The sequence below is a fragment of the Octodon degus genome, unplaced genomic scaffold (genome assembly GCF_000260255.1).
Source record: "Octodon degus isolate 3935 unplaced genomic scaffold, OctDeg1.0 scaffold00010, whole genome shotgun sequence".
NCBI classification, from domain to species: Eukaryota; Metazoa; Chordata; class Mammalia; order Rodentia; family Octodontidae; genus Octodon; species Octodon degus.
In genome coordinates this window covers 5,742,508-5,756,194 of record NW_004524586.1, presented here as the reverse complement: position 1 = coordinate 5,756,194, position 13,687 = coordinate 5,742,508, and the positions used below count along the sequence as shown (strand labels likewise).

Genomic DNA, 13,687 nt, shown 5'->3' with positions numbered 1-13,687 from the left:
AAAGAGCCAGAAGTCATATGATGCCAGATCTAGTGAGTAAGTGGATGAGGATTCACCATGTTTTTATGAGCCTGCCTTTCTGCTGGCTGGCACTCGGCAGTAGCATTCACTGCATATATTTTATCACACTTGGCAAAAATACAAAAGAAGACTTCTAAAACTGCTTCTGAAAGAGGCAATAATAATAAATATGTTTGAGACAAGGATAAATATTTTTGAGAGAGATTAATGGTAATGTCTTTCACTATAATAAAAATATTTTAAATGTAAATATTCACTGTATTTTCAATCAATACTTTATATATGTGTATGCATATATATGCACACCTATGTATCTATGTACATATACTATGTATATATGTACATATATACCTATGCATCTATGTACATATGTATATGTACATATATATATACGTGTGTATGTATGTATTGTATTAGCTCTGTTCCTTTAGAGAAACCCCTGGCCAATATACTATACCATCCAAAAAGACAAATTATAATCAGAAGTGACAACCTGTCAGACTGTCAGGTGACATAATTAAAAGAGAATAAGAAAACAGAATATCTTCAAGCTTCTGAGAAAAAAGTATCTGCCAGTGTAGAGTTTGGTTGGTTTGTTTTTTTAAGATACGGTCTTGTTGTGCAGTTCAGGTTGGCCTTGAACTCACTATGTAGGTCAGGTTGGTTTTAACTTGCAGCAAACCACCTGTCTCAGTACCCCAAATGTAGGGATTACATGCATATGCCAGCATGCCAGCTTAATGTAGAATTTTATACCCAGCAAGAATGTCACTCAACAATGTAGCTGAAATAAAGCCATTAGAACAAAACTGAGTTTTAGGCACATGGTGTCTAAGTTAAATTCCAAAAAGTACATCCCATACAAGATGAAAAAGATTTCAAATAGTAGGAATAAGATGCAGGAATGGTATAAGTAGGCCAGGGATACAGTTCAGTGGCACAGTACCTGCTTGGCAAGTAGGAGGTCATGAGTTCAATTTCTGGTACCAAAACAAAAAATTTAGAAAAAAAGGTATAAATGATTCCCAGTAACACCAAAGGGGGGAGAGGGATGAATAAAGTACAGAAAATGGATAAACCTAAACAGTGAATAGCTAAACATCAAATGAATTTTAAAACATCATTTCTTCAATAAATACCTAGTAAATCCGAAATAAGGCTAGAGAAAAGAAAAAGGACATGTAAACACACACAAAGATGATAGAAGGTCAACACAAAAATATGTATTGGGCTGTTAATCCAAATATATGAATAATGACAATAAACATAAATGCACTAAATGTACCATGCAAACAGATTCAGATATTATCACTGATGACAGTCTTCTTAAAAGCTACAATGAGGTCTACAAAGTCTATGCAACATTTTTAATTAATTCAGAAGAATAGTTTGATGCTGAAGATTTCTAATGAACTTGGACTAGACAATACACTTGATGTTAAACAACAGACAATATCAAAATGTATGAAAACAAAAAGTGATTACTCAGATGATGTTATTAGGAAGACTTCATTGTACCTTTCCTAGTATCTGTAGTTACTTATAAATACTTACTGGTAACTGCAGAAAACCCGTAGAAGGTCTTCTGTACGAAATTCTTGGGGGAAGTCATAAATTTCAATGACATGTGGGAACTCACATTCACTGAGGTCAATATCGGGAACTTTGTGGTTGTAATAATCAAATCTAGGTTCCTGGATACTTTCTTTGTTCTTTATATTCCCTGATAACTATGGAGGAAGAAGCACATAAGTAACTGTTATCAGTAAATTAAAGCACTACAAAATATCCTCACATATATAAACAATCCATTCCCTCTATGTTCTGAATTTGATATTGGCTGTATTAATGTTGCTCAGGAAGTTACAATGACCAGTGTTTGCTATTTAGTTTATATTTTACACATGTAGAACTGAGATGATGAAATTTCAGCTGATAGGAAATTCCTGAAACTGAACTTGTACCTAGCAACCAGTAAGAAAGGACAGACTGATGAGAGACTACTTATGCAAGTTCATGGCAATGTGCTTGCCTAGCATGTGTGAAGACTGGGCTGAATCCTTGCATCACCGAGAAAGGGAATGGGAAGGAGAGGGACAGGGCAGGGAGGAAAGAAGGGAAAGAGGGAAGGGAAGATGAAAAGGAAGAAGAAAGAGGGAAGGGAGAAGGGAAGGAAAAGGAAAGCAAGGAATAGAAGGGTGGAGAGGGGCAAAAAAGGAGACTATTCAACGTAGGATAGGGTGAATTCCAAATGGTGCATCTAGAAACTGAATATGAGACAGCTAAAGCAATGGATTATTATTTGTTTGCTCACTGCTGTTTCTTTTCTACAAACACTGTAAACAAAAATAAGCCAAAGTTTTCAGAAGGTTTTTAGTTCACCTTTTATTGAATGCATTAAAAAGGTGGAGAGCCAAAAAAAATTGTTTAGACAAATGTATATAGTACAAATAACTATACACACTCTCTACAATGAGTTACTGAAAGGAATCCCAACATTAGAAGATAGTGAAAGAAACCATCCAGTAGAAAAGTATGAAGACGAAATATAGGAAATAAAGCCATGCTGTTATGTTGAGCTGTGGGGGACTCAGGTCAATAATTTCTGACATTGCCAGTTAAACAGAAGACCCAATGCTATTATGGGCTACTGGACTCTTTGAGAATATTTTGCTGAGTTTACATACCTATAATATTCAATAATGGAACTTAGAAAAAATGGGGTATACCGATGAATGTCCATTTTGTATTTGTGTATTGCAAGTGGTTAGGATAGATATATAGTTGCATTCTCTTAATGAATAGAATGATTTGTTCTAATGGTGTTTGTAAATAGCTTCACAAGTCCACTTCTTGTACAGCAATTAACCACTAAGAAGAATATATGCAGTGTATTATTTGTTGAAACTGTACTTCCGATTGGATTTGAAACTGGCTCATTGCTATCTGTTTATCAATAAAACTTTAAAAAAAAAAAAAGAAGATAGTGAAAGAATTAATGTTAATGAAAAATAATTTAAATTCAAACTATCTCACTTTAACACAAGCCAAAAAAAAAAAAAATTCCTTCTCAATTTTGGGGGTTTGCAGGTTAGCTCAGTTGTTTAAGCGTCTACTGGGGCAAACCCAGTCAGGCGTAGGGAACTGCGGTTCGATCCCCAGCTCCCCATGCCCTACCAGACCCACCGTTAAGGCAGCCTGAGCCAGCCAAATTAAAAAAATAAAAAAAAATTAAAAAATCCTTCACTTAAAATAAGCATATAGATACACACTGAAGGCTATCATCTATTTCAAACTGGAAGCAAGTGAAAGAGAAGGAGGAGGCACAACCAGGATGACCATCATTCCTACAGTACTGATCACCCAAAGCTACCACATCCTTAAGGTATCCTCTCCCTTACACAAAAGTCCGATGAGGTTCCTTCAAGTTTTCATACTAGCGCGCCTCTTTTCTTGTCAAATAAGAAAACTGAAGACTTGAAATGCCAAGATACCTCCCCTCTCTCCTTGGAGAAAAATGGACTTAACTGTTTTACTGGGAAAGGAAACAGGAAGAAAGTGACTTCGGTAATAGCAATAAAATATTTGTTTATTCCTGTGCTTTTAATTCTTTTTCTCCACTAAGCAACAGTTTTACATCTTAAGAAATGGAGATAATAGGGGCCAGGGAGATGGGTCAGTGGAATAAGCGCTTCCCTGGCAAGTGCAAGGGCCTGAATTCAATCCCCAGTTCTGCCACAAAAAACAAAAAAACGGGGAATAATAATAGTGCCTAAACTTCATAAACAAGCATACAGACTAAATGAGACGATATGGTAGCATACTACTTGGTATATAAGTATTCAAAATATTGAAACAAACTTAAAAGGCTAACTATATTACATACCACACAGCACATTAGTTCACTTCACTTAGTATGAAGAAAACAGAGACTGTTCTTTCCATCACAACAAGAGGAAAAACCAGCTGATCTATGAAATCATATTTTTTGTTATATTCCTAAAAAAGCTGTTTGCAAAACAACCATGGCAACAAAAAGCCATAGAATGACAAGTTCCCCCTGAAGAGAAATAGAACATGTAAACAATCCTTTTGCTCAAAAAAGTAGGGTTATGGGACTGGGGAGATAGCTCAGCAGTCTAAGCGCCGGCCTGGCAAATGCATGGAACCGAGGCTGATTCCCCGCACACACACACACACACACACACACACACACACCCCTACGATCTGAGGTCCCATTCAACCCAGCTCTTCTCCTGTGTATTTTCATACTACAGCAATATATGTGCACCCGCGTTTCTATAACTTATCATAGCTAACCCTTGGAAGCAACCCAAATGCCCATCAATTAAGGAATGGATAAAAAAGATGTATTTTTATAAAATGGAAAAATGTATTTTTATAAATGTATTTTTATACTCAGCTGTAAAAAAAGATCAACTTTTATAAAGGCTTTTATAGGTAAATGGATGTGAATAAAGACCGTACTCTTAAGTGAAATAAATCAGACATGCGTGTGTAACTATCATATTGTCTCCCCAGCGTAAGAACCTGAGAGAATGAATGAAATATGAAAGGTACAACAGATACTACAAAAGGGAAAGAAACTGTCCAAAAGTCAGGATCAACTAGGGTGTGGGAAAGGAGGAAAGAAGAATGGAAAAATATGTACGTATATACACAGGATAGCTTGGATAACTGTACTGCTGATTTCTACTGACCGTGAAGGGAACAGTTAATGCTTAAATTTTTTTTTACCAATTTTGCATTCTTATACCTGCTAATCTGAACAACTAATTTGAAGACAATTTGCAATATAGCAACCACTGTTGAATTCCTGTCCTTCTGTTTAGACAATTCTGCATTGTTTCTAATGCTTTTTTTTTTAACTATTTTTATTCTTTTTAAAAAGTACAATTTAAAAAAGAACAATACTTTCCCTTACATTAAAAAAACCCCGACCTGCTGGCAGACTAGAAGAAATAAGTACTACTAAAGTGGGCTAGACTATGTCAGCTAAAGACTTATCAAATTTTTAAGTCTAGGCTAGCCTAGTACTAACAGCTTAGAATACCTCAAGAGCTTCACAAACAAAAGTCTTCTATTTATCTCAACTATGCCAATGCAATATGATTTATATTAAGTTTGAAATCTGGAAGTTTGAGTAATCTTTGTTCTTTTTCAAAACTATTTTGGCACTTTGGGACCTTCTGCATTTTCATAGGCATGTGAAGATCAACTAGTGAATTTCTACAAAAAAAAAGGCAATAGAGACTGCACTGAAAGTGGTACCCAATGTTGAAAAAATCCTAACAATAGTCAGGTTTTCCATGAACTCAATATAGGATGTCCTTCTATTTATTTAGGTATTCTTTGTTTTATAATTCTCAAAGTTTAAGTTTTATACTTTTTTCATTAAATTTATTCGTAAGTATTTTATTCTTTTTGATGCTATTTTAAGTGAAATTTTCTTCATTTCATTTTTTGAAAATGATTCATCCAATCTATGTAGTGAGACCCTGTAGACCCATGTACTAAATACATTTTTTTAAAAAGTGAAAGAGCTCATATAATACAGCAACCATTGTCAAACTCTTACTACTTTGTTTAGTGAAATCTTGTATCGTTTCTAACACTTTTTTCTCTATATCTCTATTTTACATTCTTTAAAAATAAAGAAAATTTTCAAAAAGTGAAAGCTCAGAAGCAGAATGATCAGTGCATTGAGGTCATGTGATACGATAATGACGTCACTGGACACTGCTGGCTTTACAGACAGAAGGGAGCCACGAACCAAGGAATTCAGGAAAGCTTTTAGAAGACAAAAGAGGGCAGAAAACAAGATTTTCCTCCAGAGCCTCCAGAAAAGAATTCAGCCCTGCCAACATCCATAGTCTTCTGAGACCTATTTTGAACTTCAAACTTCCAAAATTTTAAGATAAGAAATGGGTGAGTTTTTTTAAAAGCCATTAAGTTTCTAAAAAATTATTACAGCAGGTGTAAAACTCTATTATACTTTTTTAAAATTTTATCTTAGTCATCCTATAAATGCTACATTCCAACCAAAAACGAAAACCATGTCCATATACATATTGCTTCTGCCTATTGGTTTGGTCCTGTTACTTTCCAAGTGTTTCTGCATAAATCACTGTGTATTTCTCAAACACACTCACATACCATCACTTTTATGAATCTTCCCTTAAATATGCCAAAGCACATACAAACTAATTTGTCCTTTTTATGCTACAGTTATTTCATTTATACTTTCATAGTACTCATTGCACAACAGCTTATAATACAGCTAGACCTGTCTTTCCTCTAATCTTACCTAGAACACCTCATCAACCATCCATCCAAAGCACACTTAAAGTATGGCTAACATACAAGAGAGAAAAAAATTAAAGAATTTTTAGATGTAACACAGCATTAAGAATGAAGAAAGTATTACTGCATAGGTAGAAAGAGCAAGCTCTGCTTTTTCTTCACTGCTCCCCAAAAAGAAGTATTACATTAAAAACGTAGTATATATTTAGTATAATAAGGAGAAGCAACAAGTGTGCCAAAGTATGCAGCCCTAAAGGAACACTGAATGTGTTAAATAGTTCAGTGTGATTACTGTGAAGATAAAGGGGAGTGTAAAGGTGACTTAAGGTCCCTACAAAATTCATAGGATGAAATCATAACTTCCAATACCTCCCAATATGACTATTTTAAGGTCTCTAAGTAAGGTGTAAAGTTAAAATAAGCTCGCAAGGGTCCTAATCCAATGACTGGTGTCTTATAAGAGGAGGAAACCAGGACAGATAAACACAGAGAGGCCAAGCAAAGACAAGGAGAATATGGCAGTGTGTAAACCCAAGACAAAAGGCCTCAGACAACAGCGACACTACCATTACCTTGATCTACTTCTACTTTCCAGAACTATGAGAAAATATTTTTGCTTAAGCCACTCATATTTTGCTATGGTAGCCCAATCAATTATGGAGTGAGGCTGGAAAGGAAGACTGGTTCAGTTTCCTCATCAAAATTCTGATCCCATTAATTCAACTATAAAAGATGTATCATATTTAGCTCTACATTCAACTTTATACAGTATCTTACACAAATTAGGGATTCAATATGTATTTATAAAATGAATAAAACACCCATGACCTATGTTCATTACTATCCAAATGGAGCTCAACAAGCCTGATTCTATCAAGAGCTATCAGGACCTGATTTATGCAACATATTTTTTAACAACTCTAGATGGCACTCTGAAATTTGTGGGCAAAATACTTTTATCTTTCCTTTTACCAATAAACTTGTCCTGGTTAAAAAATCATGAAGAAAATCCAAATCAATAAATCACCTAGACTTCTGATACTGACAAATCAAGGACCTGAGAACATTCTGTAATTGCTACATGCTATTCTCACAGTCTGCTTATGATTCTTCCTCATCTAAGACACAGCTTCAACATTCCCCTTGAAACTTTCCCTATTTAACTCTAATTTGATGACTTCACCTTTCTCCATACTACTTTATAACATGATTATATGTACTACATCTCATCAATCCTAAAATGCACCTTTTTCACATTTTAACATCCCAACACCGGGATAAGCAACTTGGGCTGGGGAGATCGGTCAGTGGAATAAACACAGTAGAATACGCGCTTGCCTGGCAAGTGCAAGGGCCTGAGTTCAACCCCCAGTTCCGAAGGGGGGGAAGAAAGAATCCAGCAACGATGAATTTTGGTTCTTTCACGAACTGCTTTAGAAATGAGCCTATAAATCCCAGCACTCTGGGAGGCTGTCATTAGGACTGCAAATTTGAGCCCAGTTTGGGCAACTTCATGACTTAATGAGACCCTGTCTCAAAATAAAACATAAGGGCTAGGAATATAGCTTAAGTATGAAGGCCTTATGTTCAAATTCCAGTACTGTACCCTGCCCCCCAACACACACACACACACACACACACACACACACACACAGGAAGGGAAGATCAAAGTTCTTGATGACATAGTAAATGGTAAATGAAGGGTACAAAGGCATCAAAATCAATGACTAAATCAAGAAATTATTAGAAAAAAATAATTATGAACATAAAGTTTTAACAAAATCATTGTTAACCCATTTATCTTATCTAAATTTTCCTTTTGATGCAAAAGAATGATATATAATAAAAACATATTTAAGTCTAAGAGTAGTGTTAGCATGCATAAAATTAAATTCCAGGTGAAAAGTGCTGTGTCAAGTTTTTCTTTCTTGATACATAATAGTGTATTTCAAACAATAGCATTTTCAATTCATTTCCTGAGAATAAGTCTCATCAGCTCCAGAAGGCTATCAACATAAACATTTTATTCTTCTCTCTTATCCCCATATCACCATGAGCATAGGTGGGAAGAGAACTGCTACTATATTGGTTGTTAGACAACCATCAGAAGCAAAGGCTTAAGGTCATGGAAAGAGCCCAGGGCTAGTAATCTGGAAAAACAGATTCACTGTAATCCTCACTTTGGCACTAACCAACTGTTCCTAGGTAAGTACTTTCCTAATCTTACTTACCAATCTATAAAATAAAAGGTGGCCAGACCAGATTATAGTATGCTAGATTAGGCTAGGGCTACAGTAGATTTATTAAACAATGTTCAAAGAGTTCATAGTTTTGTCGTGTTCCTGAGACTTGACAAGTATTAAGTGCACATATTTATGAAGTATCATGTGATCTTTCAGTACATGAACAAAATTATGTACTGAGCCAATTAAGGTAAGAAATGTTTTCATCTCCTTATCTCCTTGTGTCTGGAGTCTCCAAGTTCTGCTCTTCCAGTTATTACAATATATGGAATAGGTTATTATAGTCAACCACTGCTGTAGAACACTAGAACTTACTAGATCTGTGATTTGGTGAGCTGTTATCCACTCTGCCTGATTTTCAAACCTCTAGTAATCACTGATCTACATTCAGACTAAAATTGTCTTAGCATTTACATATCAGAACACATGGTACTTGTCTTTCTAAATCCGATGTATTTTACTTAACGAAGTCCCCCGGTTCCATCCATTTTGCTGAAAATGACAGGATGTCATTCTTTTCATGGCTGGATAATATACCAGTAGATTCCACATTTCTTTATTTAATCCTCTGTTGATGGGCACCAAGACTGATTCCATATCTTAACTGTTTTAAACAGTGCAGCAATAAACACGGTTGTGCAGGTATCTCTTTTACATGCATTGATATTATTTCCTTCAGATATATATCCACAAGTGAAACAGCTGAATCATATGGTTCAAAAACAACTTTCAATACTAATATTCTACTTTCTAAAAATGGCGGCCACTGGGAAGATGGTTCAGTAGAATAAGTGCTTCTCTGGCAAGCACAAGGGCCTGAGTTCAATCCCTGTTCTGAAAAAAAAAACAAAAAACAAAAACGCAAATAGTCCAAAAAAAGTCATGGAATCTGGGGAGATAGCTCAATAGAATAAGCACTTGCCTGGCAAGTGCAGGGTCCTAAGTTCAATCCCCGGTACCGCCAAAAAAAAGAGAGAGAGAGAAAAATGGCATGACATGCAGTTCTAACGCAAAGGACAGGATAAAGTTCTAGTTCTTAGTTTTTAAGATTCACGAAAGATAACATAATCCTGAACTCTTTAAATACAGCTGTACACAATAAAACACTATAATTAGTTATAACGACTTTAAATATGAGAGGCATTAAGAGGTTACGTGGACAAGACTTCACCACAGTGTGGTGGCTATAAATTATTCCAGCTGATTAAAAAGTTACTATGTGAGCCAGACAGGATGGCACATACCTGTAACTGTAGCTAGTTGGAAGGCTGACAGGATCATAGGTTTGAAGCTGAGCAATTTAGTGACATCTTATCTCAGAACAAAAATAAAAAAGGCTGAGGATATAACTCAATGAAAAAGTGCTTGTATAGCATATAGGAAACCCAGGATTTGATCCCCAATATCCCAGAAAGCAAAACAAACCCTAATAAAAGTAAGTATGAACAGAACATAGAACTAATCCATATGGTTAATTATATAACTTAGGTTACTCACGCCCTTTATTTCTGTTTTTCTCTTCTACTGTTAACTTGTACGTACTTTACTGCTTATTAACTGACTTTCTATTGAAGAAAATTAAATTTTTATGTATGATTTTTTAATCTTTTATTTGGTCTCACTACGCAGCTCGGGTTTGTAGTGATTCTCCTGTCTCAGACTCCCCTAGACTGGGATTACAGGCATACGCCACCATGCCTGGTTTCAGTGGCCAGCACAGCACACCCAGGGTCCTGGGGCAGGTACTGCATGTGGTACCAGGGATCGAACCCAGGTCTTTGCGCTTGCCAGGCAGGTGCTTAACCACTGAGCTATTTCCCCAACTCTATGTATGATTTATTATAAATGTTCAGAAATTAAAGGATTTGCCTAATGGAACAGAATCCAGCTATAAACAAAAAAACTGTTTCTGTATTATCTGAATTTGATTCTAAGGTGTTGTAATATCATAAAACACTGACAACAGCAGCCAAGAATTTCTCACGTTGGTCTATGGTAATGTCATGAATAAATCAATACCGAGTTAAAATGTTTTACTTTCTGTCTTCAACAAATAAAGAAATACCATTTATTTAAAAAAGAATAAAATATTTGAAGTCTTTTCAAATTTTTCATGACCTAAGTTCAAAAACATCCCAATAGAATTCCTAAAATAGTGATAATATAATCTCCAGCATAAGTGATAGCTCCAGACTCTTTCATACTGCTTTGGGCATAAGTCCTTTTTAAGAGTAGCAAATTCAAGCTTTTCCACTGTAATATTTTATACTTTAAGTGTAAGAATGAATAAGGTCTCCAATGATACTACCTATCTTCTAACTATCCAATATATCAGGCTATTTCCACTGACCTCATCAAGAAACCAAGGCTAGTAATGTATTTTAGCTTCATATAATTTGTAGCAAAGAATGCATACAAATTTTACCACGGCATTTCAGATACATCTAGATTTTTGTAGGCTAGGTATATGCACCATTTGTAGACCTCAAATTACCAGTAATAGAAAGCTATGACCACAGCACTGGACAAAGATACTGATAAAAAAGAATAAAGAAGAAATATTATAGCAACGAGAAAAGAAGGGCAAAAGGAAAGGAAAAAAGCTACAATAAATATATATCTCCCCAATGTTTCAGATGATCATTTACTGATCCAGTGCAAAGGATGAATTTGAAAGTTCTAATCCTCTACCATGAATGATAACGTATAATACCTTACTATACAAAGGACCAAGTGAATAGCCCAAAGCAACATAAGCCTAGACCTGTCCTATTCAGACATTACAGAATGGAATAGAAGGAAGGGGGAGGGGGAAGGGGGAAGGGAATGGGAATGGAAAGGAAAAAAAAAAAAAAAAGAAAAGAGACTCCTTAAATAAAAGCCCCCCTGTACTGGCAATACAGGCCCAAAACTGTTTACTTTTCTTTAGTTTCAAAAGATTATCAGAATAAAAATGCTGCTGGCTTATATGCTGACTCAGAAGGGGGGAAAAATTATGCAACAAATCTAACAGAGCGCAAAAGTGAGATTTTTTAGTTTTGGGATTCACCTGGCAGAAGAAAAGAAAGGAATAAAAGAAAGGAAAAGAGGAAGCAAGGGAGAGGAAAGAAAAAAAAAAAAAAGAGCAATGAAATCTTTCTGAGTGAATCAGAAATCTAGTCATCATCCACTAAAGAATCAAAAAACACATCACATAATTAAAAGACTACTGGATGACCCAAAAGATTGCATCAGCATATGTAAAATTTGGAGGCTGAACTTATATATCCCCACTTAAGCAGTCAATAACACATGCAGAAATCTTTATAAAATTATGAATTATAATTTTTTAAATGAGCTGAAACAAAAATATTGTGAAAACAGAAACAGTAATATAACAGTGGGGAGATACATGCTAACTTTATTCCTTTTCTGTAAACCTAAAATTGCATAAAAAGTCTATTAATTTTTTTAAAAATTAAGAACACAAAATACTGAAGTGGGAAGAATAATCTCAACTTTATGGCTTTGCCAGCATGAAGTTCTGTCAGTAAGTCTAACCCTGGAAGATCTAAGTTTTCTTTAGAGCCAGAGACTGACTACGTCACTCATCAAACAATCGACTACTTACAGTACATCTCTCATAAGGCTCTTTCATATGTTTTATATTATTATCCTTCAAATGGCTATGTTATTATCTAGTCATATGGTTATGTACTGTCTCTCCAAAGAGAATGCAAGCAAATTTAGAACAAAGGCTATGAAGGAATACAGTATTTTTAATATAAGAAAAACATACATCAAGCTATTTGCAATTTATATTTTGTCAGACTGTAAGTGTTCAATATTTGCTAGTTAACCAAAAAGTGATCGAATACCAACTATTTACATGGCCTCTAGAAGTTTTCTCTTTCTGTTTTGGGTTTTCCACATCAAGTGGACAGCATTTTTGCAGAAGACTAGGGAGACAGTATGAAGATGTGTTAGCACACATGGGGAACGGTAGGAATACATGCTATTCCTTTACTCTTTTTTCCAAGGTTATACACTCTTTAGGGGCCTTCTGAAATAGACTCTTTGAATGGAAGGCCTTACGATGCAGGATATTCTTATTTATCTCTATCTAAAAACTAAAATAAAAATCAGATATGGTTAGTAAAAGTTCCAGATGCCAGTATTTATCAACAACATGAGTATGATATTGCTGTTCCACTCCCACCAACAAATCTACTGATCAATAAAGGACAAAGTAAAGGCCATGGAATAATGTCTGTGATCTTGTACCAAAATCTTATAGGGCTTAATGAAGACATGTTACTGTTCTCTTATTTATCAATTACTAACTTAAGTTTTCAGGCAATCTGTATCATGGCCTTAGTAAGAGTAACCTTTGGAGGGTCTTCAAGTCTTATAGTTCTGGGAGTTCAATAACTATATGCTACTTTCTCAGGCAGTTTAAGAGGTTCAAACATCATAGTAAATTGTTTCACATGCCAATGGTTACCACACCCTATTCCATACACACCTTCCTGCTTATTAGATATATTAGATAAGGCCTCTATATGTCTACCCATTATCAACAGGTAGGCCAGCTGAGAAATAGCCAAAAATCTATTAGGCTGAAAATTACCAAAGTAGACAAGCACTCTGGTACAGCATTTAATAAATTGTATTTGGAACAATATAAATAATAAACTAAGAGTAAAAGTTGCCAGCGCTATTAACATAATTAATCTGTGATATCTTTTAATAACATGGCATCTTCTAAAACTCAAAGTAGATGAGAACATAGGTTAGAGTTGGATCTGGCATTTGCACTTCTAATCCATCTCCCTCTTCTCTATTTTCATCCATCTCATCCCTCAGTGGACCCCATCCCTTCCTATATCCCTACAAAAGATATCAGACACTGATCCACTTCAGCTTAAAACACTATATATTAGACCCAATCCAGAAATGGGCATCCGAGATGAACACACGCTTCTCAGAGGAAGAAATTAAAGAAGCGAATAAATATATGAAAAAATGCTCCACATTGCTAGCCATTCGTGAAATGAAAATTAAAACCACATTGAGATATCATCTCACCCCAGAAAGAATGGCTATCATAAAGAAATCAC

The 13,687-nt window shown here is 35.2% G+C and overlaps 1 protein-coding gene across 3 annotated transcripts in view; it reads right to left on the bottom strand.

Moving 5' to 3' along the window:
- Positions 1-13,687, bottom strand: part of R3hcc1l (R3H domain and coiled-coil containing 1 like) — an 85,286-nt gene that overhangs the window by 14,891 nt on the left and 56,708 nt on the right. For 2 of the 3 annotated variants that reach the window (XM_004625530.2, XM_023708870.1), the window contains exon 3: positions 1,576-1,751. In XM_004625530.2, coding sequence (XP_004625587.1) covers positions 1,576-1,751 — 176 coding nt within the window. Of the gene's footprint in view, positions 1-967; positions 1,002-1,575; positions 1,752-13,687 lie in introns of all 3 variants that reach the window. The other variant, XM_023708871.1, reaches the window with a different exon arrangement.